The sequence below is a fragment of the Phascolarctos cinereus genome, unplaced genomic scaffold (genome assembly GCF_003287225.1).
Source record: "Phascolarctos cinereus isolate Bilbo 61053 unplaced genomic scaffold, phaCin_HiC Scaffold_2;HRSCAF=192, whole genome shotgun sequence".
Taxonomy (NCBI): Eukaryota; Metazoa; Chordata; class Mammalia; order Diprotodontia; family Phascolarctidae; genus Phascolarctos; species Phascolarctos cinereus.
In genome coordinates this window covers 384,758,743-384,781,947 of record NW_027555625.1, presented here as the reverse complement: position 1 = coordinate 384,781,947, position 23,205 = coordinate 384,758,743, and the positions used below count along the sequence as shown (strand labels likewise).

The 23,205-nt window shown below is 36.2% G+C and overlaps 1 protein-coding gene across 2 annotated transcripts in view; it reads right to left on the bottom strand.

Moving 5' to 3' along the window:
- Positions 1 to 23,205, bottom strand: part of G3BP1 (G3BP stress granule assembly factor 1) — a 29,608-nt gene that overhangs the window by 1,639 nt on the left and 4,764 nt on the right. Inside the window, exons 2-11 of one of the 2 annotated variants that reach the window (XM_020964240.2) lie at positions 10,234 to 10,347; positions 9,729 to 9,810; positions 8,642 to 8,815; positions 6,603 to 6,693; positions 5,463 to 5,556; positions 3,835 to 4,036; positions 1,997 to 2,098; positions 1,708 to 1,819; positions 1,384 to 1,512; positions 1,173 to 1,282 (exon numbers count right to left, since the gene is read on the bottom strand). In XM_020964240.2, coding sequence (XP_020819899.1) covers positions 1,173 to 1,282; positions 1,384 to 1,512; positions 1,708 to 1,819; positions 1,997 to 2,098; positions 3,835 to 4,036; positions 5,463 to 5,556; positions 6,603 to 6,693; positions 8,642 to 8,815; positions 9,729 to 9,810; positions 10,234 to 10,328 — 1,191 coding nt within the window. In that variant the 5' untranslated portion in view covers positions 10,329 to 10,347. Of the gene's footprint in view, positions 1 to 1,172; positions 1,304 to 1,383; positions 1,513 to 1,707; positions 1,820 to 1,996; positions 2,099 to 3,834; positions 4,037 to 5,462; positions 5,557 to 6,602; positions 6,694 to 8,641; positions 8,816 to 9,728; positions 9,811 to 10,233; positions 10,348 to 23,205 lie in introns of both variants that reach the window. The other variant, XM_020964239.2, reaches the window with a different exon arrangement.

Here is a 23,205-nt window from a genome sequence, read left to right as displayed (position 1 = left end):
GGAGATTCAGGCTTATATCACCTTTAAGGTCCCTCCCAATTTCAAGATTTCATTACTCTTTTAGAAACCACTTATCAAGTGCCTGCTAGTGTGGATAAAGCATTTTGCTGGATACCAGATAGTAACACACTACTGCTGTACTGCCAGGCCTTACAATCCAGCAGAACGTAATGGGCAAAACACAAATAACAAACACTACATCAAGCTTAGAAAAGAATGGATTAAATCATCAATTAAAAAGTGGGTAAGAATACCAAATTTTGGATTAGCTTCAAATTTTGTTTCTTTTTTTATTGGTTGCTTAAACCATTAGTAAAAAGTACACACAATATAATCTTCGGCAAAAACAACATTTTGTAGATGGTAGTTTTTTCTACAAAATTTTAACGTATAAACACAAAAGAGAAAACAATGCACCACCCCAGTGACATGAGTAGGTATTCTCTTCTGACACCAAATTAATCTTCCTAACAGTTGTATTGGGTTGCTGTATAGAAGAGTTTTTCTGTAAGGAACTCATCTCTACACAAAAACTGGGGGTGTTGATCAGTCTCAAGTAATTTATTGAAACAATATGATTTCAGTCTTTCCTTCCTCTCACCTACCACAACATCTTGTACTTTATTTCCACGTTACATATCACAATTATTTGTTTGTACACAATAACTACGCTAGGCAACAGGACAAGATTTTGGAATGAATGGTAGTATTTTTGAACATCTTGGGTTTTAGCTATAAAGTTGCTATACATATAAAGTCGCTGTTTGCAACATAGGATAGAGGTGCTTTATGTAGTTTTATGTACTTTTTAATATTTTAATAATTTTTTTCACATAAAGTATTAAAGAGACCAAAATGGAATTCAGCAATCACTTGGTCAATTCTAACAAGAAAAATGAACATTCTCATAAAATAAGAGCCATGAAATGTTTTGGGTTTTTTTTAGCAATTGGGTTAAGTGACTTGCCCAGGGTCACACAGCTAGTAAGTGTCAAATATTTGGTCGGAGGCCACATTTGAACTCAGGTCCTCCTGACTTCAGGGCCGCCGGTGCTCCATCCACTATGCCACCTTGCTGCCTCCATCAGATGTTTTAGAACACACAAACTTTCACTACCAATACGCCACAATTACTTACAAATATAATAATGTATGTATGAAAATATTCTTACTCTGCTGCCAAGGATCTTCTGAACTGGCTCTGGGTCATCAAACACCACAAAACCAAAATTGGGTAGCTTCCCACCGCTATTAATTCGAAGTTCCACAACATTCCCGTAACCTTTGAACGAAACACAGAAACCTTTGGTCATTTGTTAGGCCTGTTGTTATGCCAAAAGAACTTACACTTTCAATCCAAGTTTCAACAATTCAGTAACCTACTTTGGAAGAAATCTTTTAATTCTGCTTTGTCCACATCGTGTGGAAGATTTCCAACAAAAAGCTGATGACTGTCTGGATATCTCACAATTCTCCTTGTATCCATATCACCCTGTTCACCACCTTCACGAACTTGAAAAGAAACAAAATGCTTCGTCATATTAAAAAAAAAATCAATAAAGGTTTGTACTGATTTCAATGGCCCATAAATCACATATCAATACAAGCCAACTATTATTAACAGAGAAAAAAAAAACTCCATATCATCTAGTCTGAAACAAAAATCAAAACCTTTAAGACAAGGCATACTTTCTAAAGTCTTCTTACTTGGCCTGGGTCCCCTTTGGGGTGGGATATTAGTTCGCTGTTCCCTCACTCTCTGGTCCCTCTGGGGCCTCTGTGGTGGTGTCTGAGATTCCGGTTTTGATTCTGGGCGAGCCTGGATTAAAAACAATTTAATTTGTACGTAAATAATCAAATCTCACCATGTTAGATCTAAGTTATCTGGGAAAATCTTTGAACCATTTCTTTCCTCTACCCTATGGAATCAACAAAAAGAATGCTTCTAAAGCCAAATCAAGAGTAGGTCCACCCAACTTTCATATTAGAACCTCACCTGCGAAGCTGGTACTTTAACAACATGAGGTGGTATCCCAGACACTGGAACAGCTCCACTAGGTGGAAGGTTCTTACTGGTCACAGATGCCCAGGAAAATGTCTAAAAGAAATAATGTGAACAAAGAAAGATCAGCCATAACATACAACTTTATATAATAGGTTTTTGTTTCTTAAAAGCAGAGACCATCCTTGTACAAGTTCTCAATGCAACAAGTTTACATACTCACCCACTCCAGCTTTCAAGAGTGTTTTTCAGCCTTAAGGTTTGCCTTAAAGCCTGGATAGAGTCCAGACATAGATAATAATACTACCTAAGCAATCCTTAAAAGGAAGTGACCACGATGTTATCTGCTTTAGGACAGAGTTATTGTTTCATTAAAGGTAACGCAGTATAACATGAAATACTTCCCTAGGGAAAAAGGATTCATTCTAGAACTCAGATAAATTAGCTTAAGATAACCTGAGCTTGTCAAAATACAAAAGGGAAGGCAGGAGGAGGAGACAAGAGTCAGGGGCAAACATAAGGACAAGACATTTAACCAAAACATGACAGATGAAATAACGTGCCACAGAATACGTGTAGGGGAAGCAGAAAAAAAAAGAGGGAAGAGGTGAGGTGATGACTATGTTCCTCTGGCAAAGGAAAAGAATCAAGGGGCTGATTTTTAATAGGCTGATACCAAGGACTAAGTAGAATCGTTATGGGTACTGAGCACTGAGCAGGCAGAATGCAAGAGGACATGGAGGTTATTAACAGTCAAGAACACACTGACAATCCACCAAATCAAGTTAAAAGGAAGGGGTAAAAGGCTGTCAGGAACTCCAAATTTTTTTTAAACTCTCATGAGGTAACATGAATTTTCATACCTAACGCATATAGCCTTCAGAGCTTATTACTCACATCTTGAAAAGTGGCAAAAATGATAAAATTTGGGAATAGTCAATGTTATGGAGCTGTAGAAAGACAGGTACAATTAGTGCATTGTTGATGGAGCCGGCGGAGCTGTCAATCAGTACAATATTTTTGAAAGCAATTTGGAATTATGCAAATAAAACAACTAAAATGTCCATACCCTTCAACCCTGAGATTTCAATACCAGCCTTATACTCCATGAGGGCCATTGTTAACAAGTCCAAACACAGAGATTAAAATATTTATAGCAGCACTTTTTGGTTATAGTAAAGAATTACAAACAAAGCAAATGCCCCTCAATTGAGAAATGGCTAAATCAACTGTGGTACACAAATATACTGGATTATCATCATGCAGTTAAGAAATGACAAATATGATGAATACAGAAAAGCATGGATATACGTGAACTGATACACAGAGAATTAAGCAGAGCCAAGAAAACAATACGCGCAATGACAATGTAAAAAAAAGAGAGAACCATAAAAGTGAATGTTGCGAATTTACAAAGAACGAGCAAGCGCAGCTCCAAAGAAGAAATATGAGAAGACACCCATTCCATTCTTTTGTAGAGGTGGAGAGGCCCCCAGTTGTAATAAATTACATTTTTCAGACTTTTTCAATGAGCTGATAAGTTATTCTTTTTTCTACTTTTATTATTTGTGTTTTAAAAATATTTGTTATATGGGATGACTTTCTGAAAGGGAATAGTGGAAGGAATACAGAGGACTTTAGTGAGATTTTTAAAAAGACAAAATTTATTTTAAAAAAAAAGTTAAGCACCTTGAGTTTTGTTATCAGACAGGCAAGACTATGAGAATTTAACATGGAACTTTCCTTAAAAACTTCTGCACATATACTATACAAATTACTGGAACATGAAGAATAGGTACTGCCAGACAGAAGTAATCACTAATCTTCCTCACCCTCAAGTCCTCCTGTACTGCTGGAGCAGAATCCACGGGCACAGGAGAAGAGCTCTTTTGAGTCTCCTCAGAAACAGGTTCTTCCAAAGCTGGTTCAGACTTTTCTTCATGAATTTCAGGTTCAGCTTCTTGCTCAGGCTCTGGTTCTGGCTCTGGCTCTGGCTCAGCAACAGGCTCCTCCAGGTGCTCCTCCAGGTCATTGCTTGCAATGTGAAGCATCAACAAGTCATTCTATTTCCTAGAGTCCAACAGTAAAGCTGACCTATGTCTTAGTTTTTGACCCCAGCCATGAACCAAAAACAAGAAATAATAATTCTCCAGAAGACTGGAGAAAAGAATCACAGGTTGGTGGATTTTTAAAAAATGCTTGTTGGTTTGTTTTAAACTGGAAATGAATTTTCTGAAAAATAAAGAGTCATCTTTCTCTTTCTCTAATACAGCACACACAATAAAAGCATTTTATAACCATTCAAAATTGGATCAAATTAAATATCAAAAACAATGTTTCATTCAGCATAATTCTGTCTTACAATACTTAATTCTTCTATTATTGTTGGTCATGATGCTTTGTTTCTTCCAGTTAAATTCCAAGCTCGAGGAAGATAAAGCATTTAAAACAATGTTTAATAACTGTGACTAAACAACATAAGGTAGTACTGTCCCTAAACCTTTTTACCTTTACATATGGTTGATGTAATTTTGGTGAATTCTTTTAAGTATAAGACAAAAATAAAACACGTTGAAAGGTATTATATATTTTGGAACAATAACAATTCACATTTAGGTTTGCAAAGAACTTCTCACAACTACCCTATGAGGTATAGAGTTCAAAGAGTCTCCATTTTACACATGAGGAAATTGAGCCTTTGAGAGATTAAGTGGCTTTTCCATACTGATTTGAAAAGCCAGGAGGTATCTCAGAGATGGGGCAGTTAGGTGACTCAGCGGATAGAGTGTCAGCCCTGAAGTCAAGAGGACCTGAGTTCAAATCTGGCCTCAGTCACTTATTAGCTGTGTGACGGTGGGCAAATCACTTAACCTTTGCCACAGTTCCTCATCTATAAAACGAGCTAGGAAAGGAAAAGGCAAACCACTTCAGTATCTTTACAAGAAAACCCCAAATGGGGTCACAAAGAATTGAACATAAATGAAACAGAACAACAACAATCCCAGAGGTAGGAAATGATGAACCTCCTTCCAACTGCAAGTCTTCACTATGCTACTTTGTCTCTTAACAATTTATAAAATATAAATTCAGGGTTATTTTACCATTTAGAGCTCAAAACACTCCAAAGTACTGTTTTCCTTCTTAGAAAAGACTCTAGAATCTATGATTCTAAGGTTTGTTTATGAATTCCTACTAAAATGCATGGAAATTGACTACAGAAACAAGTTTCTATTTGGTTATAAGAAAGTTTCTTTTTGTTTGTTTGCTTTGTTTAAATTTTTATTTTTACGTAGGCAAAAATCAAACATACATTTAACCCAATTTGGTTGCAAGTTCTTTAGCTTTTGCCTTTTCCAGCTTGGCAACACAAGCCACTGATTTTGGACCCAGACCACTGCCACCCCAGTGACGACGGATCTCATCATATCTGTCATTGTGATTTATAAGAAAGTTTCTTTACCTGACAGTTGGGTCGTAAAAATTTCCAGAGTCATCAGGAACTACCTCAGGGGTCTGCTGTCTTTCCTCTGGTTCTTCTACTTCTTCCTCAGATTCTGTATTGGGGAATAAGATTAATTAAAACAATTATGCAACTATTCAATCAAGAGGTATAAATTTGAAAAAAAAAATTACATAAAACACATGGAGGGGCAGCTAAGTGGCTCAGTAGATAAGAGTACCAGCCCTGGAGTCAAGAAAACTTGTGTTCAAATCCAGCCTCAGACACTAGACACTCACTAGCTGTGGGACTCCAGACTAGCCACTTACCCCCGACTGACTCACCAAAACAACAACAACAAAAAATGGAGAGATATGCAACACATAAGAAAGCAACCCTAGTTACCAGATCCTTTATAATAAATTTAAGGCTTTAGCTCTTTGTGGAAGCATCCTTCAGTGGAAACTACAATTTTACTAGTGAAAAGAATTTATAAGGTATAGCCCAGAGTATACAGTACAATGTCTGGCATTCATTACATTCTTTCTTATTTATAAAGTTGCTTGTGTTACCTCCTTTGCCCTCTAAATAAAAATGAATTAAGACGGAGTATATGGCAGGATCATCTTAAACCTCAACTAGGAATGAGTTACTCACATCAAAAAGCTCACTACAGTAAGGAACCTATCAGATTGTCTTGTCATTTGGAGCCAGCAGTGTGCTGGTAAATATTTAACTAACAACTAAATGGCTTTCTGGGAGGGAAATGGTATATACAGTATACACTTTTAAGTCTAATTTGCATTGTTACCATTTTTCTTTATCACTTTCTTAAAACTGGACAAACAAAACAATAAACCCAGCCCTGATTTGTAGGTTTGCCAATTACCAAGGTGCAAATACTTTGAAAATTTAACAATCAGCTCCCATGAGCTGGTTCTAGCACAAGGTGGTTAACAGAAAAAAAAAAAACCCGTAGATCCTGACCCATTCAAATTGAATAGGAAAAAAACTTTTTATTCAGGTAAGTTACAATTATAAAGGTTCAAAAAGTGGTCAATGAACTAAAAATGTTAGCCCTGTATGTGGTAGCCCTGAGACACTGATAGCTGACCAATAAACTGGTATATAAAAAGGAAAGTCGGTATGTATTTTCTTTACCTTCTTGGGGTTCAGTGACAAAACCACCAAAAACCTCATCTTGGTATCGGAAGATGTCATTATGTACATAGAATTTGTTTGCAACAGAACCCTGAAATGCAAGAAGGGAAAAGCATTCACTTACTCAGCTGGCATTTCAAGAACCTGATCATCTCAAGTATGAAGACTGACTAAAATGAGCTTAACACCATTTTTTAACTAACTGGAGTAAAAACTATTGTGCTCAATATTATAAACACTAGCAAAGCTCAAAACGCATTTAAAAAAAAAACATGCATCAACACTTGAATACTACATGGTAACATCCTTTATATTTAAGATCCCTTAAATTAAGAATAGGGTATGGATGGACACAGGCACTCAGAAACAAATTCAGTTTACACTATCCAGCAGCGATGAGGGTAAGTTAACATAAAGTTTCAGGCAGAAGTTCAAACAAGGCCAATGACAAAAGGCTAAATAAAGAAACTAATGAAAGCTGCCTTTGAAGGTAGCAGGCTCAGGGAGCAATGCAGCATTGGTTGTAATAGAGTATAAGGAAAACAATGATGTCCTGGCACCTCCAAGAGTGAGGCATACAGCCTGCAAGAAGCAGCTGATAACACCAGAAGTGAAAGAGAAAAGCCAATGGCACCCCGATTTGCAACTGGGCAAAACAGCACCAGAGCCCTGATCAGCTATAGGAAGGGCCCACAACGGGGTCACATATGACCCAGAGACCTCTGAGGAAGGGCCCCAAATGGCTAAGTAGGTCAATAAGAAGGGCTCAAGCCTCTCCTTTGTGGCTGTTTTGATGAAGCCCTTGCTAAAAGGATCAGGGGGCAGATGTTATTGTGCTGTGAAGCTCATATGTGACCCTGGCCACTCAGGTATTGGTAATCAGAGTTGGGAGTGGTATTGTGAGCCAGGAACCAAGTGGAAGAGCCCTGGGGCAGTCTGAGTTAACTTTGCCCTCAGGTGGACTGATCTCTGACCCAGCTATGAGCAATCTAGGCAAAGCAGCATAAAAAGTTTTAGGTTTTTGGCTGAAAGCTCCCGAGATTCCAGGGAAGTTCCCTTTACATTACTTTTAGTCTCCTCAGTCAAGGTCTTTCTCCTTTCTTTCCAGGCTACTTTTTACTAATTGTCTTGGGGTTGGGGGGTTGTTGGACATGGTTTAAGTCAAGGAATTGTTCACCTGAACTCCAAGGTTCTAAGGAATTCATTAAAGTAGATGTGGGAAACATGACCTGGACAGTACTTTGTATTTGGCTTATCTGAAGGTCTAGTAAAATGGAGAAATTATTCTAATTATGTGAATGTTAAAGGCTTCCTTTGAGCTGAGACTCAAAGCAGTACTATGTAAACAATTTTTCCAAGTGCAATGAGTTGTGTTCAATTTATCCTAGGTCTCACCTTTTAATAAGAACACTGACAAACTGAAATATTATCTAAAAGGGAATAACCACAATGGTTAAGGACGACTTCAAAATCACGTTCTGTAAGAATGCATCCCCACGAGTGACAGAAAAAACATAACTGAAGAGCTGTCAAGTGAAAGAATTAGAAATTCCACACAGCCCTAAAGAACAAAACTATGATTACTGGTAGGCAAGTTACATGAAGTACATACCAGTGCAATATGATGTCAAGAACTTCCTACTAATCAAAGCTGCCAAACCGTGAAACTGGCTGTCTCACAATGAGTGTCCCTTACAAGAAATACTCAATTTTACATATGTCTTGTTGCAGATAGGGGATTCAATACCTCTGTGCTATGATTTTATATTTCCAAATTTTTTTTAATTGACCTCTTGTCCACCAAGAAAAAACCCAAAGCAACAGACTAGAGTTACAAATTAGACAACTAAAACAACAACTACTGAGACAGACAAAAGAAGAAAAAGAGAAGTCAATAACTTCGTTATTATAAAAGCAGTCCAACTTGTGAGGTTTAAGTAGTCTTAAAAGTCCTTTTCAGTAGTTATATGCCAATTCACTATTTCTTTAGATTTGAGGTTGTAACACATTAAAAAATGACAGTTCACATCAATACATACCTCTGGTGCAAGTACAAATGTCTGCATGAATCTCCTAAATGCTTGGTTATTATTAGACAGCAATCCCATCACCTGGACCACAACACCATCATTGAGGGTAGCATGAGCATCCACATGACGAATCTTAGTGTGACAATTTGTAAAGTTTTGGGACATCACTTTCCGATGGATTTCCTAAAGATGCCAGACAACAGTCAGCTAACCCAATTTAAATTTATGCAGTCAGTTTCAACAAGAGACCAAATTAACTAGCATTAATTCATTTTGTAAGTTTATAGTTTCAAGGGCACTTTTTCTTTTCTTTTTTTGCTTTTAAACTAGAAAATTCTATTATCTATGGCTAAAAGCCCCAAGTTTTCTTAATAATTTCACTACATTAATAGTTTCCTTTCTCTGATCTCCTACATCTCCACTCAGCTTCAAGACCTACCTAAAATGCCACCTTAGGGGCAGCTAAGTGGCGAACATAGAGCACCGGCCCTGGAGTCAGGAGGGCCTGAATTCAAATCCAGCCTCAGACACGTAACACTCACTAGCTGAGTGACTCTGGGCAAGTCACTTAACCCCATTTGCCTCACAAAAAAAAAGTATAAAAATATAAAAATAAAATGCTATCTCGTCCTTGTTTCCCAACCTGATTCCTTCTACTTACACATTTATCATATCCTTTCACAGAAATCCCATTTAGCCCAACTTGCTTCTAAGCTAGTTGAGGGCAGGAATTATCTTTATCACTGAGCATACAGTACATTGCATAACTGTCACTTGAAAAACACTGAATGAACCCAAATAATCATGATTTCTAGGATTATCAAATTATCACAAAAGGTAAGGAAAAGAACTAAAAACCAAGTCTCTATTAAGAAATTTGCATAAACCAATTATCCTGTAATTATTTTGATTTAAAAATTTTCTTCTTTTAAACTAATTATAGCTAAATGCCTAAAATCCCATGCCAGTAAATTCTGGTCAGTTCAAAGTCAGTCTATTTAGAAATAGTTATTTCTTGTAATTTTACATTTTATTTTGAAGTTATTCGATTTAACAATAGCCTGAGGAAAAAAATTGGCAATTTCAAAATACTTACTTTTTGTCCATATACAGCATCAGCTGGTTTTCCATTGGAATCCAAACCTCCATGAACATAAGATGAGTTCTTTCCATAAAACCTATAAAACAAGACCTAATGACCCTCAAAAATCTTGCTTAACTTTTTATTCTTAAAACCTGCCTTCTAATTCAATTACCCAAGTTTTCTTTATACTTAGGAAGTATAGCTTTAAAAGAACCAATTCCTGTTTTACCTATATAGTCCTCAAGCAGGGCACACCTGAGAACTTTTTTAAGTGCATACAGTGACTAGTTATCATTTAGAAAGCACTTTCCTGCACAGCCATACAATCAGTAAAAGCATCATTACCTGAATTTTACAGATGAGGAAACAAAAGTTTAAAGTTACGGCTAATAAGTGACAAACAATTCCAATCTAGTTTCTGATTCAAAGGCTTTCTACTGTATCATGACACTTCTACTGATAAGAGGAAACATTCTGCATTCTATAACTGTCCAGCTTAAGAAAAAAGAATGCCTACCTATGCAGCATGTCTGGTGCCTGGTTCAGCAAAGTATAATACTGTCTCACAAATTCCCGCCCGACCAGCAGGGGACTTGGCTTCTCCATAACCATCTCTTTGGTCAACTGCAACCTGGAAAAAAAAAGTGACAAAACTAATTTATATTTACTCTGTATCCAGATGGGATACTTGTAATAACTTAAACCACAAAACAGATAATTATATTCAATCAAAAATAAAAGAAGAGCACACTTCACTCTAAAGGTCACTTTAGAAGAACTGTGCACTAAGTGGGCTTTTCATTCTCTCTGAAATCACTTACCCAGCCACCACAAGAAAAACTCAGGGTTAGAAAAAAAAAATTCTTATAAGCTTTGTGGTGACATTAGCCAATATACTAATAACAGGATTCCAAAAAAATTCTAAAGGCTAGAATGAGACTGAAACCAATTAAAATAAATTTTAAAGCTACAGGTTAAGTTCCACACTGAGGTAAGAAAATTCAGTTATAAAGTCTAGGATAGAAGGAAGAATGACTTTTATTGTACTGTGGAAATGTTTTGGATTGTGTTGGGTTGGGTTGTTTTATCCTGTATGGGATTCGTGAGACAACAGTGTAATGTGGGTTGGTGAAGAGGAAGACACTTGAAAAATAGCCCTTCAAATATCTGAAGAACTGCCATAAGAAAGCAAACATCCTGTGTAGGTTCAGAGGGCAGGACCATAACCAAAATAAAATTACAAGGAAGAAGCATTCAAATAAGGAAAAATTTTCTAAATAAGGAGAGCCATAAAACAATGAAATGGCTTACCTCAGGAAGTAATAAATCTTCTATCACTGTGAGAGTGTTCAAATAAAAGCTAGATTGGACTAACCAACCTTCCTAATTCAGAGATTCTATATATACATGAATTAATCAATGAAGGAAAAATAGAACAAGGCTAGATTCACATAAAATATTTATAAATTTTTTTTAAATCACAATTTTAAAAATCAGAACTAAATATATTTACAATGGAATTTATAAATAAAAATTCTTAGAAATGGTGCAAGTCATAAAATAATACAATCTATAATACAATTCCTACAGAATTGAAGTAGAGGCTCTCCTAAAGAGCAAAGGTCCAGTACAGACTAGTATAAACATTCTAAAGAGCATCCATTATCAATTAGTCACAAAACTGGTCATACTTTTTGACCCAGCAATTCCTCTGCTAGGATTCTATCTCCACCAAATCTCTCCCCCCTACACAAAATGGGGAGGAAACAAAACCACCTCTCTACAAATATTCAGGGCTAATTCATTTGTAACACCCCAAAAATGGAAACAGTATGTCCAAAAATTGGAGAATGGCTAAATTATGGTATATCCATTTAAGAAAATGCTGTGGGGCTAATAAAAAACCAGTAAACATTGAAACCTAACAGGAAATATGGAAATGTCAGTATGAGGCAACAGTGAAATAAGCAAAACTACAGCTAAATACATATTAATGGGGACAGGGGAAAGGAAGGACCAAAAAGAGTCAGAATTTCAGACAAGTCTATATTAAGAGAAGAAAGCAAACCATCTTTTCTTCCCGTTATTTACTCATTCCTTTGGTTCTGCCACATTAAAGGCTAGGAGTTATGCTAAATGTATATATGTACTTTCTCTTCCATTTTTTTTGCAGAGTTAAATAACTCAACATGGAACACTACATGGACTTGGATGTATATTCAGTTAGTTCTGCTGAACTGCCTTATCTTCCTCCTTTTTATACAGGATGGTTTTTTTTAAATGGAAAGAAAACAGTGGGAAGTGAAGGTGATGTAAAGATTATCAAAAAGTTTTATAGATTATAAAATATACGGGGGCGAAATGCCATGATTGTGGTAAATACTCAGATAAGTATGGGGAGAAGAGAAAATCGGATTTATATTAGCTAGTTATATTCTCCTAGATGAAAAAATTTAGCTTAAAAGCCTTAACTCTGTTGATTTTTTAACCAAGCAGTTTAGAAAATGTGTTATCTGGTCCATTCCTGACTTTCTTACCCGAAAAGGCCCAGGTGCTTTACAGTGCTAGAAAAAGTTCATTTGAAAGTATAAAATAAGTACTCTCAAGAACATTTAATTCAAACTAAAAGCATACCAAGATCTTACTACTCAAGTTCTTTTGATATTCATCAGAAGTATATTTAAATCTATGTGAAGGAAGATATATTTAATTCTAAAAAAAAAGCAAAACATTAAATCAAAGGTTGCTTCCTATTCTTATCTGCAATACCAAAATATGGGCTAAAAATGTCTTAATATGCAAGACAGACTCTGGCTGGTGGGCTATACACAGCACATTAAGTGGACTCCAATCTTCTCTCCAGATGTACCTGCTGTTTATGTGTCAACACCATCTGCTCACTTCCCAGCTAATAACTGATTGTAATTTTACAAACTTCATCTTTATATGACTGACACCTTGGATGAACATTGTATTCAGTGGCTAATTGCCATTATAGAATAGCTTTATTCCAGGGTTCCTTCAGGACCACAGGCTAATAGATTTAAAGTTCTAGGGGACTTCACAACATTTCATCCAACCTCATTTTACTAAGAACTGAGACTCAAAGAGAATAAGTAACATGACCAAGGTCATTAAGTGACAAAGCCAGAATGTGAACCCAGGTCCTGCCTCCAGTTACAACATTTTCTACTATGCCCCACCCAGTGCCTCCATAAAAGCATCTTTCACATCCAACCTCCTGTCAAGTAATAGTTTAAATTAAAAGGTTAAATGAAATAAATATCTGTAAACTTCTATCCTTTCCTTGTTAATATCATGCCCATTCTCATGATTATCTGAGTAACCAATCCAAATAAAGGCAACAAACCTGTGAACTAAATTAAGTACCCCTAATCCAAGTATCTTTTTAAAGATACATAGCTAACTGTAGACATAGTTATGCTAAACTAATTTTCACCTGCTTTGTAGAATTTTCTACCATCTGTTGTAATTCTGCAGCTTGGAAGAAAATCAATGTAGTCTATCCAGCAAGTTACCAAATTGCAGTTATGTAAATGCTTGATAGTGCAAGTAAAATAAAAATTTACCAAATTTATTAGCATTTTTAATTCTAGCAAACAGATGCTGCATCAGTTTGTGCAATAACCATGTAAACCCTCCTCTTTTTTTCAACAAAGTATTTCTGCTATAATTTCTTGTTTGTATCAGATTTCCTTCAAATATCCTTGTCATTTCCCTTGCAGCTTAATAAAGATTCACAAGACTGCAGATGAGTCAACTGAAGTCTTTCCTCAGTAGCTACTTTACATGCTGGTCAACAAAAAATGCAAAAAGGCAGATACGGCAAGAGGACCGGCTGGGTCTTTTTAATTTAACTCCCTAAGTTCATGATGGTTTTGTCAATTAGTTAATACTGGCGGCACAAGTACTCAGAGGTTAAAAATAAAAGTTACTAAAATGCTACTGTACTGGGTATAGTATAGATTTACACGACCTGATACTGAGTAAAGTGAACAGAACCAGAAGAGCAATTTATAAAAGGACTACCACCTAAAGAAAACTGGAAAATTTAAGAATTATGATCAATTTACCGACCAATTGTGCCACCAGAAAACCGATAATAAATCAAAGCATTTCTAGGCAGAGGTGATGAATTCAGAGGTGTAGAATGAAATACATTCTGTGTGTGTTGTTGGTTTTTTACTATGCTTACTCATTACAAAAATGACTTGGGGGAGGGGTAGTTGTGGGGTGGCCTCAAGAAATAGTGACGATGCAAAAAAAAAATCAAAGAACTAAAGCATTTTAAAAATACAGAAAAGACTGTGGACAGTCAGAAAGGGATAAATAAGCAAGGTGAATAATGTCACATTTAATCTTTTTCATTGAGTTCATAATGAAAAGGAAAATTTAATCTAAAAAGGCAAATAAATACCCTCCCCTAAAGTACTATCCACTTGCCTTGCCATCCGTGTGGAGGTGATCTTAGGCCAGGGGTGGGGAGCCTGCGGCCTCAAGGCCACACGTAGCCTTCTTGGTCCTTGGGTGCAGCCATTTGACTCGAGTCCAAGTCTTACAGAACAAATCCTTTTATTAAGGGGATTTGTTCTGTGACGTTTGGATTCAGTCAAAGGGCAACAATCGAGGGCTTTGAGGCCCAAGGTTCCTCACCCGTCCTAGGCTATTCAGTAGATACGGTCAGAAGACTAGCTAAGTACACAGCTGCCTATCACACATCACCAAGCTGGCCACAGGGAAATGTATTTATTGGTTAGAGAAAGTCTCCAAATGAACTGTGTAAGGAAAACAGCACTCAAAAGAATTCACAGATCCTTTAAGTAGAGACTTTTTTTGGACCAGACCTGTGATTGGAACAAGAAACTCCTCCTACACTCCCTTTACCAATGTACGTGAACACCTGCTCTACAACTTAATCTCAGAGCTGCCTGGGGCACTAAGAGGTTAAATGACTTGCCCAGAATTACAGAATTATCAGAGATAGGACTCGAACCAGAGCATTCCCTACTCCAAAGCCAGCTGTCTATTCACCACACCAAGATATCTCTCATTAAATACTATGAACGTAGATTGCATACGCAAACCCTCCTTTTTGGAGCTCTGCCAAAAGGCTTAGACACAAAAGCACTGGGATGGGGTAGCAGTAAGGGTTAAGGGGTGAGGATGGGGGGTGATGATGAACAGTCTTCCCCTTTCCCAGTGTTCTCTGAAGTCTTAGGGTTATTTTGGAGTTTACTTGAGGGCAAACTACCCACAGGGTCTTTGACCCTAACCTTGGGAGGAGTTTGTAGGCACAAAGGCCAAAAGCCAAGCCAAGTAAAGGAGACAGAGAAGATGGAAAACTTTGACACTGGCGGGAAAAGGAGAATGTTGAGGTTAGAAAGAGCAGAGTATCACAGCTGGAGTCTTCCTATGGAATTCATCCAGAACTGAGTAGATAACTAGCGGCAGAGGGGCAAGCCCTAGGAAGACAGGGACAGAATTCCAGCTGGGCAGCTACTATTTAAGACAGAAGAACAAGGTGATTAGTGAAACTGCCATGACAATTTTCTCCTACCCTTTCCTGAAACCGAGACCCACTCTCCTGTTTACTCCCTTTGTTGTACTGCTACATACTGTAGCTACTTCTAAAAGTAACATTCTTGTAAATAGCATTAAGTATTTTTTTAATATGCACGAATGGCCAACTGAATCTGTGCCAATTCGGTTTACTTGCAAGCAATAGGTGAGATGATAAAGAGAGGAAAGACAGCTAGAAGGGAAGCAGAAGGTAAAATATTAAACTATTTTGTCAGTGAAAATGGCTGAGGGCTTGAGCCATACACTTAATTGAGCGCATTAGAGGGAAAAAGTGAATGTCATTAGGGCCAAATTCCTTCCAATTATCTCAGCCACAAGCAAGTATCCCAGGCTAAGAATTAAAACAATCTTTTCTTCCTCTGGGATAGCTTTGTTGAAAGAAAAATCACCCTTCTCCTTCTCTCCCAGTCCCAAATCAAGCAGTGACAGCTCAGCCTACCTGGCTCACTAACGCCAGTAGATATAGGAACAGACCAAATAACTGACTAAAAGGCCCTAGATGATTCCATAAAGTTTTAGCAGCTTATAAATCTATAGAGGAAAAACTAGACATCATATACAATCCCATTTTACAAATTTAACAAAACCAAAGAGGTGAAGTGACCTTCCCAAGGCCAAAGGTAATAAGAACAGATTTTAAACTCCCCTCCTAACTCCAAAACCAGTGTTCTTTCCCACTACACCACAATTCTCCTCACCAACCTAGTTACTAGTTCCAAAGTATGAAAAAAAAAATTCTGGTTAGGTTCTAGAAACACTGATTTTTACGTAACTCAGAATGGGGAGGAAGGTGTGGTAAGAAGTGTCTTGCATGTGGACTCTAAATACACTTGTATCAAATCATTTGTATCTATGTCTTATACCACCACCACAAATTGCCAGAATTTCTGGTTACATTCATCTCTGCCATCTAAATTCCTTCCTTCAATCAATCAATGTGTTTAGGAAGTTATCTACTATGTATCAGGCACTGACAGAAAGCACTGGGAAAACAAATAGAAAAGTGAGACAGTTCCAGACCTCAAGGAGCTTACAGAGGAATAAAACACATTCATCAATCACAGAATACATACAAAATAAATTTGTTTTAAAGTGACAGGGGAAAAAGAAGACAGAGAGAAACTAACGACTAGGGAACAAGGATACAAGGAAAGACCTCTATGGCACTTTCTATGTCACTGGTCATGCAGGTTGTTTTTTTTTTTGGTCTAAATGTCTATCACTTAATACTCCAGAACACTCTCTACCTAACAGAATATGAAGAAAATTTCAAGCTATATCTTTAATACCACATCTTCTAGAAAGGCCAGATTTTTTTAAAAATTCGGTCATTTTGTGTCACCACTGCAAAAATTTTAAAAATGAAAAAAAGACTTGTCTTTCAAAACACATATTAAAAGCTTCAATTGGTCTCCAGCAATATGATATGGAATTTCATATTCTTCCACTGCACTGTAAACTACCCTCCTGTGGCATTACCACACTAAGGAAAGTTTCCAAAACCGAACAAGAACAACAGATTCTAGAACAAAAGACTCTAGGAGCCTGAAGTTACACCAAATCACAGCAAATAACCTTTAGTTTCAAGTGGCAAAAAGCTAAGCCTTTACCTCCCTCCCTTCCCAACTTTTTGTAGTCATCTTTGTGAAGGATGGAAGCTTGGCCCAGAGATACATGTACAGTTAAAAAAAGTTCTTTTATAGGCTTTCTCCAAAAGATGAATTCGAAATCAGATTCTATTTGTGATTATCCTCTTATCTCTGACACACAGAGGTTTAAAAAAAATCACAAGACAGGATTATTACTTTGAAAGGACTATAAGGAAAATTACTAAGGCTTATTAAGGTCAAATTAACAAAATATAATGGGAGTTGAGGAGAGTGAAAAAAAATCACTGTTACTTTGATGGGCTGACTGAAAAAAAAAAGGCATTAAAGCCTTTAAAACTATTCCAAATGATTAATTTTCCAGTATTTCGTTATCTAGAAATGAAATAATGTCAATCTTCATGGTTCACAAGTTTATAATGAGAGGGACCTTAGATGTCATCAAGTCCAAGCCCCTCTCATTTTACAGGTAAGGAAACTAAGGCCCAGAGAGGTGAAGTAATTTGCCCAGGCACAAAGGTAGTATAGGTAGAAGAGATAGAATGTGAATCCTCATCCTCTAAATTCCAAAATTACTACTCTTTCCACAGTACTATGCTGCCTGTCACAAACCAAATAAACCATAAAACTCTAAATTCAGAAACTGTCTTGTCCAACTCTTCATGTCTCCATTTGGGGTTTTCCTGTCAAAGAAACTCAAGTGCTTTGCCATTTCCAGGAAAACAGAGGCAAACAGAGTTAAGTGACTTGCCCAGGGCCACACAGCTAGTAAGTGTCTGAGGCCACATTTGAACTCAGGAGCCAGTCTTCCTGACTCCAGGCCCAGCACTCCATTCACTGCACCACCTAGATAAAATTTAGAAAAAACATATATGCATCCTTCCTTGCAAAATAAATACTCACCAATTTCTTAATTCTATAAGACAATTAAAACCATATTGCAAAAGGTACATTACACCAATTCTACTTAGAATTGAACTGCCTTAATCTAAGAGCTAATTAAAAGTAGACAGATTTGTTTTAATAAGGCCATCTAATTTTAGTACTATCAGAGGGCAAATAAACTTTGGGAGGCACCATTTTCAACATGGATTTTAACAGTGCAAAGATGAACCACAAAGAACAAATTCCAACCAACTTTTTTTATTCAATCATTACCTTAAGTCACATGACTTCTGAACTCAGTTGAAATGTTATTGTACCAATGGTAAAGAAAACTAAAAGCAGCTCTAATCTGGAGGCCTTTAAATAGGGAAAAATTCCACAGGGTATCTAAATAAATTAGCCTAGAGGCTCTCTAATGCTTGAATCATGACAACTAATTCATAGGTCTCAAGCATTAATTACTACCTTTACACAGGCTTCCCTTACACAATGGTCAAGTTTAGAGTCAAGCTAAGGAGTACAAATTGCCCTATTATAAGTTAAATGCCATAAATATAGAAAATCTCTTATTTAGAAAAGTCACTTAGGGGCAGCTAGGTGGCGAAGTGGATAGAGCACCGGCCCTGGAATCAAGTGGACCTGAGTTCCAATCTGGTTGCAGACCAGACACTTGATAAACACTTACTAGCTGTGTGATCCTAGGTAAGTCACTTAATCCCAATAGCCTTGCCAAAGAAAAAAAAAAGTCACTTAAGAACAAGAAGGTACCTAAATAAGGCATTACCTGCCAATGTCATAGATTAACAAAAGATAGAATGTACATTTCAAGGACTTGGGGATCCAAATTTAAAATTGGTAGGAAAGACTAGGTAGATTATTTCTTACATACACTTACGTCCTAACTTTTGTAAACGAATCCAATACATGTCTTATCCCACCACTACCCTGTGCTTCAAGTCATTTGGAATACTGTAAAACACCTAAATTTAGTACCTAAATTCATGGCAGTTGTGGTTGTGAACTCAGTATTTAGTAAGTAATTAAGTTAAATAGTAAAGAGTCAGCTTTTTTTTTTTGATGACCTGTAAAAACAGTTCCTCTATTTAAAAAAAATTAGAAAACTTAGTTCCAGAGCTTTCTTTCACTACTTTTATTCTATCATCAGTTTAACTTATTTACATGTTGGATATTCACTTTAAATAACCATAACTGCCCTGAAATTAGCTCCTACATTTTAAAAAATACTCCAAATGACAGGAAGCTTTCCCTTCTCCCAACAGAAATCACTCTTGCAGATCCATGAAATGCAACTTTCCCCAATTAAAAAACACTTAACTTCCCTCCTTTCAGCAGATAATAGGGCAATACAGTTTCACACGTGGTCACACAGTCATGGTTAGATGGTTTTGCTTAATTATGCTACAAAAAAGCATTCACAGAGAAATGTAGGGAGAGGTTATATACAGAAAAATGTCGTCATGTAAAAGAAACACCAACCTACTTTGCTGTCAACATGCTTTAAAAAGAAAAGATTTGGAAAGAAAATTCACCTCCTCTTCATTGCAGAAGTATACTATGCATGTAGAATGCCACTTATTTTATCAGATAGGCAAATGTATCGCTTAGCTTCACTAAAACTTTTTCCCCTTTTTTTAACCTTTGTTTATAAAAGATGGCTCACTGGGCAGAAGAAGAGAGGGATATATTCAGAAACAAATGTGATATGAAAACAAAGCATTAACACAAATAAGGAAAATTCTAAGTCCCTTGAAGACAAACAGAATTACAAAAACTTGGCAACCTAATCATTATTCACTATAACCCCCTCCCACTTTTCAAATCAACCATTTCCATAAATAACATTATACACCAAGATTCTGAGTAAAATTTCCCAACACAATTGAGACTCAGAGTAAAACCCACTAGGTTTAAGAACATTCTAGGTATGTATCATAATAGTGGAAACTAACAAATCTATTATTGTTCTGGTTAACCTACTAGGTTATGTAGTACAGTGCAAAAGAACATAGAACTTCCAGTAAGAAGACCTGAGGTTAATATTCCAGCTCTGATATTAACAATTTGCGCTATTTTGAGCTCATTTTTTTCATATACAAAAATGAGAGGGTCAGACCAGATGATATGTCTTCCAGTTCTGATCCTATAGAATGATACTAAAAACTCTGTTGAGTTTCACAGTTCTCCTAATTGTATGCATTATATTTATAATATATGGGCTAACTCAAATCTTTTCAATATACAAAAAGGGTTTCCATGATTAGTTATTTTTCCACTAGTCTATGTCCCTATCTATTAAGGAGTGAGTCTCCCCCAACAATCTCCATAAAGAGCTATAACGATTCTTAATGGCAATTTAAGATACTCTTATGTGATTCAAAGTGCATGTATCACTATCATTCCACTTTACTTAACTATAGGTCTAAAGAGTTCATAGGGACTTTCACTTTTCTACCTCCATTTAACCAAAACTGAGGAAGAAAGAGGCAAAAATAACTTTCTAAGGTCAAACAGGTGGGTTGTAGATTCAAGGCAAATAAACCTAAGCCTTATGACTACTCCCAGTCCAATGCACTTTCCACCATATCACCTGGTACCTTTCAAAATTTGATTTTGCTTTTTTTGTATAGCTCAAGAAGTAAAATATATTTTAAACCATTCAATACCGAGTTGGAAACAGCTCTTACCACCAAAATACTTCTGTGATAGTCTCTTTTTAACTAGGAAGAAATTGGAGCCATCACTTTGCCAAAAACTAATAGTGATACACTGAGATAATCTTAAACACCTACAAATACTATAAATACATAGCATATATTTATAACCTTCTAGAAACTAGAACATTAGGCACCTATAAACAGTTTCATATTCTACTAGATCTTCACCTAAATTGATGCTGGTTATTTTATTTCTTATGGAATTTTGTGACAAGATGAAAAAGATCTAAATCGCCTTCCTTCATTTTACAAATGAGGCAACTTCAGGGCAAGGATAATACCCATCGTTATAAAGCAACTAGTTTGAGTCCTACGTCTCCTGACTCAAGTTATAGACTGACATAACTCAGCTGTCATATCTAGCCCAGTGGTTCCTTGTTAGGGATTTGTGGGGATATTTGTGATGTTGGTCCAAGGTACCTAAGTAGTAAATAATTATCCATATGTTATAAATATATTTTTACTCAGTGACAAGCACTTGCATATGTGAAGCACAGGTTTGTTTCTGCAGCAATTCAAAAGTATCATGATCACGCCCACAACAATTTTGTAATTGATTACTTCTAAGTAAGTACATGTTCTTGCACTTTCTAATTATCATCAAATTGTTTCCAAAATGCTACAAACACAGCTGAGGCAGAAATCCGATTTGCATATCTCTATGTATTTGTGACGTGTTTTATTTTTCTTGCTTTCTCAAAGACTGGGAAAAGCGGAGATAAAGTGAGGGAATTTGGAACCAAAACAAAATTGAATTTTAAAAAACTGCCACAAATAAGGGTTTGACATGAGTGCAAATAAGATAATCAAACGTATGCATGCTCTCAGTGTTCTATACAGTGGTGATGGTCAAATGCACACGCATACCCCATCTGTGCACTCTATAAATCGCCAGAGCAGTCCCTTCGTTTCAATTAGCCTGTAATTGTACCTCGTCAGCTATCACATGACCAAGATGTTCCTAACTTTACGTTTCGGTAGCACAAATAACAACCTATTTTGAAAACTATGATTGGGGGCATGTGTGTTACCAGCCATCTTGAAACCGCCACAAACTTTTACAGAGACAAAACCTTACATTGCTTCTCGTTGCAGTATTAAGACTATTTTCTGGCAGATTTTCAAAATGAACTGTTTAGCAACACTTCTCAGTCATTCATTGACAGAAATTTCCATGAGCTTAGAAAGCCACATTTGAAGAGATTTTTTCGTTACTAAGGGTTACTTTACATGTAACATTGTTAAAAATGAAGTAACATATACAACTGAACATTGCACATCTACTACAGAATGCACTTGTCATTAACCAGTGGAATAGTAAATACTTTATATCATGCCTTCTTTTTGTAAATTGGTTAGGGGGCTAAAAATAAATGATTTCTCAGGAAGCGCCTGTAAAATTCTACCATTTCCATCACATACTTGTGTGAGTGAGCATTTTCACCTTATTCCCGTTTTAGATAAAAATACAGAAATAAACTTGATGCAAAGGCAGACTTAAGACTATATTTGGTATTGGAGCAAATACTGAAACTGTATTCAAATAAAAATCCCAACACAGAAATTAAGTTTACATTAAACACCTTCCAAATTTTAACATATTGCATTAAAAATATCATTTGACATAATTTGTAAAATAAATTTAATATGAAGTCACAATATAAGTATATAAGGATTGGATTACTTCAATTCTTACACATAAAATAATTTTAAATTAGTTTTGTAATTTCATATTTGAAGTTTTCCTAATTATAGATAAAATAAAATTTTATAGTTTATTTTGCAATTATATAATGTAAATTTTTATTTGGAACTTTTGGGAACAAAAATCTACCTTTGCAGTTATTGTAAGCACTTAGTAGATTTAAAAGAATATCATGAGTTACATATTAAATTACCCAAAGGGTTCATAACACATTTTTTATTAAAAAGGATTCACTGAATAAAAAAAGGTAGGAAGCACTGATTAGTTCAGCCACCTCTTTTTACAAAAAATGAAAGGACAAAATGACCTGTGCACTTTCCAGGAAAACTGCACTTCTAAGTACATATATATTATCCTCAAAAATTAAAAATGTTATCTTAAAAAGCCTCAATGACAATGATGACTCCAATAAGATAATCATTTGCTACATATTACCATTAAACTGTACTCAACAAGTTTCTAAATTGCAAAGATAAGGCATTGAGTAATAATAACATGGTGTTTTCTGTGACCTGAAGACTCCTTCAGCTCTAACACTCTGTTTTAGACATGGTCTCTAAGTTGCGGTGGAAACTTACTAAAGAAAAAAGGGGGGGGGGGAGGCGGCAGAGAGACAACTTGACGACTCAAATGATTCAAACCACAACACAGCATCAAACACAGTAATTAGCATTACTGACACTGCATTTGAGCAGATCTGCTTCATTTTAACCCACTTTTAAATGCTCTCTTTATACCTACACACTTGCCATTTCCATCTCCTTTTTTCCTGACAGAAAGGGCTTGAAAGTGGGAATACTATAACTGCATCAATTCCCAACTGTGCTTGGGAACCACAGACCTATCAAATTATTGTCAGCTATTTCTTTAAAATTTTTTTTAAAAAAGCAGCTTTGCCTCTCCTCATCCTTTATGGGCATGCACATCAAACAGAATCTTTAAGACCAGCTTTCCAC